The 5,922-nt window shown below is 32.6% G+C and overlaps 1 protein-coding gene across 1 annotated transcript; it reads right to left on the bottom strand.

The window, feature by feature from the left end:
* Positions 1–395: 395 nt before the first annotated feature.
* On the bottom strand, positions 396–3,899 carry LOC150023315 (uncharacterized). Its single transcript, XM_090297841.1, has 2 exons — positions 908–3,899; positions 396–808 (listed from the first exon to the last, which is right to left on the bottom strand). The coding sequence occupies exons 1-2, from the start codon at positions 3,849–3,851 to the stop codon at positions 468–470; spliced, it is 3,285 nt and encodes a 1,094-aa protein (XP_090153967.1). The 5' UTR covers positions 3,852–3,899; the 3' UTR covers positions 396–467.
* Positions 3,900–5,922: the final 2,023 nt, after the last annotated feature.

Raw genomic sequence — 5,922 nt, 5'->3', positions numbered from 1 at the left:
AAAATAACAGAGTTTTTGAAAGAAGAAAAAAAAAATCTTTAACCAATAATACACTAATCTATTTCATAGAGATATCATATCAAGAGGTTAAATAGTAAATATATTTAGTTCCCATATAATAGATTGTAATAAAATTATATTCACATTTTATGTTTTTGTAATTTAATGGCATTTTGACAAAAAGAAAGTAAGACAATAAATATGTAAAAATTACCTCTTCTAGATGAAATTTAAAATCTATATTTGAACAAATCAAATTATTTATATAATTTTTTGTTTTTTATAAATAATTTTAATTTATTTATAAAAATAAATAATCCACTCAAAAAATTCATTCATACAATTTTTCTATGCATCACAAATCATTATTTAACAAATACATAAAGCAAGTGTACTCATGAGCTATTTAAGCATTTTTCTTTTTTATACAATGAATGTCCTAGGCCAACATTTGGCTACTCTTCATTTCAGGACCTTTTTTTGCATCTAACTGTCATGTCCTTAACCACTTCTCTCATTTTTGGTCTCTCATCTGGATGTTTCTTAGTACATCTCAATGCCATCAGAAGCATTTGTTCAACTTCTTCCCTCAAATTTGAAGCCGAAAGTTCCTCTTCAAGCCCTGAGTCAACAATTCCATCAATGCCTTTTGTTTTTTCCCAGGTAGATGTGACCCACCCCACAAGATCTGTTCCTTCCACAAATGAAGGATCATCTACCACCTTCTTTCTGCTTATCAGTTCTAGTAAAACTACTCCATAACTATACACATCAGACTTTGTACTCATCACTGTTGAATAAGCATTCTCTGATGCATACCATAATAAACATGTGTTATTCCCAACAAGATAATTTAAAAGAGAAAGACTAATGTAAACATAATGAAAAAAAATACTAGAAGAATTACCTGGTGCAATGTACCCAACTGTACCAAGAATAGAGAAAGATTGCAATGAAGAGGAATGGTCTAGAAGCCTGGCAATGCCAAAATCAGCAATATGAGGCTCCATGTCAGAATCCAAAAGTATATTCTTTGGTTTAATGTCTCTGTGCACTATGAACGAATGACAATCATGATGAAGATATTCAAGTCCATGAGCAATTCCAACAGCAATCTTATAGCGGACATTCCACCCTAAAGGTGGTGGTGGATACTTCTCATGCAGAACATCATGAAGACTTCCATTTTCCATGTACTTGTATAGAATTAGACCACAGTCCTTTCTTAACCAGAAGTTTTTTATTCTTACTAGATTTCGGTGTCTGATCATCGCAGTGGTTTTAATCTCTGTGGTCATGCTAGTGATCTGATCATTGTTGTCTGAAAAGGGAAATTTCTTTATGACAAAAACATTGTCTTGGTCGAATTCAACTTTGTAAATAACTCCATGCGCTCCTCTCCCAATGATATGCCTATCATTTAGGTTCTGTGTAAACTTCATCACCTTCTTGAGGAAAGTTGATGACCGTTGTTCAGGAAAAATCTTCACATGTTGCTTATAGTGTAGCCAGTAAACAAGACCAAGTAACAGAAATGTTACAAGTAGTGTAGATCCAAGTGCTATCAACACAACTTTAATTTTACTCAGCCCTTTTTTATGTGTAGAATTGCTCTCATCACATGGCTTCAAGCTGTTACTTTTGGAGCAATTCGATGGAAAACATCTAATACATAAGCCAGGAAGGCCCAAGAATGACAGGGGAGAAGAATGGAGCAAGTTCACCAGTGTGTCTGGAAGAGGACCAGAAAAAGAATTGTATGAAATATTGAGTTCAGTCAATGAAGAGAGATCTTCAAGAACTTCAATTTTTCCAGTCAGATTGTTAAGAGAAATATCGAGGCTTTGCAGGGATTTCAGTTTCCCAATCTCTGGAGGAATTTCACCAGTTAGCTCATTAGCACTTAGATTCAACTCATACAAAAGGTTGTGCAACTCACCAATTGATCTAGGAATATGGCCTCCAAAATCATTTCCCCCAAGATGTAGATCAGAAAGGCCTTCATATTCTGATAAGAAAGTTGGGATACCACCAGTGAAATGATTGTCCCTTAAATTTAATGTTGTCAACCCTGTCCAAGTTCTTAAACTCGATGGGAATGAACCATTTAGATAATTGAATCCAGCATCAAAGTATTGCATTTTCTTGCAGTTTGACAGCTCAGGTGGCAAAGAACCTCCTAATTTGTTGTGAGAAAGGTTCAACTTTTGAAGGTTCACAAGGTTTCCTAGCTTAAAGGGTATGATACCAGAAAGATTGTTGTGGGACAAAATAACATTTGTAAGATTTGTGCAGTTTCCCAAACTTGATGGAATTGCTCCATTGATATTGTTCTCACTCAAGTCCACGAAGGTGAGATTACTATTTCTTGTAAAATGAGGTAAAGGTCCAGTTAAGTTGTTTCCATTAAGCCGTAACCTAACAAGTGTTGTGCATCTTCCTATGTCAGGAGGTATACCACCTTGAAATTGATTTGAAGTGAAGATTAGCCTAACTAATTGTTGTCCAAAGCAGAGATTAGGTGGGATGTTGCCAGTGAAGTGATTATATGAGATATCCAACACCTCTAAACTGCTATTGATTCCTAAGCTTTGAGGAATGACTCCAGAGAATTGATTGTGATACAAGGTGAGTTTTTTCAGTTGTTTGAGTTCTGCTAATTCTGAAGGCACCTCCCCAGAAAGGTTATTGTAATACACATGCAAATCTTGAAGGCTAGAAATTTTCCAAATGCTTACTGGAATTCCACCTGTCAAATGGTTGAAATGAAGTCTAAGATCTTGCAATTGACTTAGCTTTCCAAATTCACTTGGAATCTCTCCCTCAAGTTCATTGTTATTCAACATCAACTGTTGTAATGATCTACAATTACCGATTTCTGAAGGTATCTGTCCTGACAAATGATTGTTTTCAAGGCGAAGAATAGAAAGTTCTCTTAGTTGGCCCAAGGATGATGGGATTTTGCCTCCTAAACTTGTGTTGAAAGCATAAATATCTACTAATCCACTGCAATTTCCCAAGGTTGAAGGTATGCCTCCACTAAATTTATTGACTGAAAGGTCCAAATACTGTAAACTTTTACATATGCTAGAACCAAATAATGGAATGGTACCCTCAAGTCTATTATTACTGAGACTTAACTTAACAACACTATGGAGATTGTTAAGACTTTCAGGTAGAACTCCATGCAACTGGTTATAATCCAAATACAGCTTCACTAATTTACTGCAGTTTCCAATGGAGGAGGGAATCCCTCCTGACAACTGATTACCCTCCAGATACAGTGTCAAAATTTTTGTACCATTCCCAACATTCATTGGAATGGAACCAGTCAAAGAGTTTCGGTTCAGCAGAAGATCTTCCAAGTGTTGAAGTCGAAACAAGAACTCAGGAATTTGACCAGTTAGCATATTGTACACAACACTGAAAGAGACTAAACTCTGCAAGTTTCTCAAACTATCAGGTATGTTTCCTGTGATACTGTTATAAGAAAGGTCCAGGTTCTGAAGCAAACTACAATTTCCTAACTCAAGAGGTATTTTCCCTGAGAAGTTGTTTGAGGCCAAGTCAAGTGTTTGCAAATGACTCAAGTGTCCTATTTCAGGTCCCAAAAGACCTGAAATAGAGTGTCCAGAGAGATTAAGAAAGAATGCATTATGGTTATTGTCACACTGGACTCCTAACCAAGAGCATGGAGTGGAATCAGAAGCATTCCAACTCAAGTTTATGGAAGGAGGAACAAATGTCCAATGCTTCTGGAGTGACAGAAGAGCCACCCCATCAATGTTCAGTGCATTAACAGCATATAACAACACAGATAAGTAGAGCATGACCAAGTTGAATCTCACCATGATGTGTAGTTAGCACACACACATGCAAGCTAAAAAGAAATTGATAATTGAAAAGCAACAAAAGTATTGAAGAGAAGAAGTACCTATCTTCACGCTTTATAATGAAGGTTTGAATGAGATTTTTAAAGAAATTGATGACTAGAATTGAATGAAGGAGGATTGAGAGAGAAGGGAAATGAGAAAGGTGCAAAACAATGAATACAATGCTGGGCATCAAGAACTATGCAGGTAGCTCACTATATATAAGGTTAGTCTATAAAAACTATTCACTACAATTATGTAATATCTCATTTATGATAATACAAAATTAAGAGTAGTTAAGCAGAGAAGTTGTCATACTAATTAATTAAGAGTAGCGTTCCAAGTCTAACTTTTAAACATTGACTAAATGGATTTAGGTCAAGAGCTATTCAATACTAAAAATTTAAATAATGAATTAAATAATATCCTATCACATTTTATTTAAGTCTTTATATATGAAAACTTTTTATTTTGTTGACTTCATAATTGAACTAGTTGAGGACTGATTGAATTTCTATCCAACTCCCATGAAAGGGCATTGAATCGAATCAACACAGGAAGATGCTTCGTAGATGTTAGTAGAAACCTCAAAAGGGTTTGACCAAGAAAATAAAAAAGTGTGACATAAGCATGAAAATAACAAGAAACTAATCTTGGATATTGGTTTAGATTTAGTTCTAATTTCCCTTATTTTTCTTTTCAATTCGACCAAAGGAAACTGTGTGTGCTTTTATATATATATAATTTAGGAGTTTGTTCGAGAGAAACATACCAATATTAAATAATCTTAAATTTTTAGGAATTTGTTTATATATTCGTGAGAAACTTGTCAAAATAATATTATAAAACAAATTAGTTTTACTAAGGATCAAAATTTGTCAATAATTAATAATATTTTTATTTATTATTATTATTATTATATATATATATATATTATTATTAGAGTTATTATAGTTAATATTAACTTTTTTTCTACAGGAAATTAAATTCAGGTTCACTTAACAACTTTACGATTCCTATTATTTTTATTATGTTATTATTATTAATATTATTATTATTATAACTGTTATTAATGTTATTAATATTAACATTAACATTATTATTATAATTTTTTTTCATTATTATTATTAGTTTAATTAATAATATTATTATTATATAATTATAATAATTTTATGAAATTTACTGATGTATAATATTGACACTCTTTCATCGATGAATATTACCGACAAATATTGATTCGCGCGACGAATTTTACTGATATTGTCAACAAGTATTGATTTGGCTAAAAAAAATTATTTTTCATATTCGTCAATAATTATCGACGGACAAAAGTCCATCAATACTAAAAATATTATTGATAGACACAAGTCTATTGGTAAATCAATAAATTTTTGTAGTGCAGGCTGATTAACTATAAAATCAATTACACATAATACAAGTCTTAATGGTAATCCAACCTATATAAAAAAAAGTAAGATTTCTAACAAAACCTACAAACCAAACCAGCATCCCAAAAAAGAATAAAACAACTTTGGACAATAAAATGAGTCCATAAATGACTGCCAATAACTTCTTCTAACTGTTAACCAAAATAGAAATACACCAAAATTGAACCTATGAAAAAACTATGTGATCGTGTATTGCCTAACAAGCAATGTCATGCACCTTAGCCCTCCATGGTTCTTGTTTGCTTTACTCAGGCCCCCTCAGACATTGTTCCCACAAAAGGATGTGTTTTTTTATAAATAACATCGGCACATGTTATTGCTTTCCACTGCCATTAATTCGCACAACCTCCAAACAAACTTGGACTTGAAAGTTGCCATGTCATTTTCGTTGGTTACAACTTGCTTGCCTTCTTGCTCTTTGCCCCAGTTTGTGTAAAAAATAATTAGTCATTAAATTAGATTTTAGAGACTAAAAAAATATTGGTATTTAAGATTTTATAAATTATTTATTAATAATATAAATTATCTTAGATGCCAATAATTTTTTTAGTTTCTAAAATAGTATCTACTTTAGTAACTAACTATTTTTTCTCTCTAAAATT

The sequence above is a fragment of the Phaseolus vulgaris genome, chromosome 11 (genome assembly GCF_051622355.1).
Source record: "Phaseolus vulgaris cultivar YP4 chromosome 11, ASM5162235v1, whole genome shotgun sequence".
In the NCBI taxonomy this organism is placed as follows: Eukaryota; Viridiplantae; Streptophyta; class Magnoliopsida; order Fabales; family Fabaceae; genus Phaseolus; species Phaseolus vulgaris.
This window is presented reverse-complemented; position numbering and strand designations above follow the sequence as displayed.

Excerpts from the sequence above, each read along its gene's own strand:
- LOC150023315 (XM_090297841.1), bottom strand. The coding sequence starts at position 3,851 with ATGGTGAGATTCAACTTGGTCATGCTCTACTTATCTGTGTTGTTATAT. Across the intron at positions 809-907 it reads AGTTGGGTACATTGCACCAG|AGAATGCTTATTCAACAGTG; the intron begins GTAATTCTTCTA and ends GGTATGCATCAG.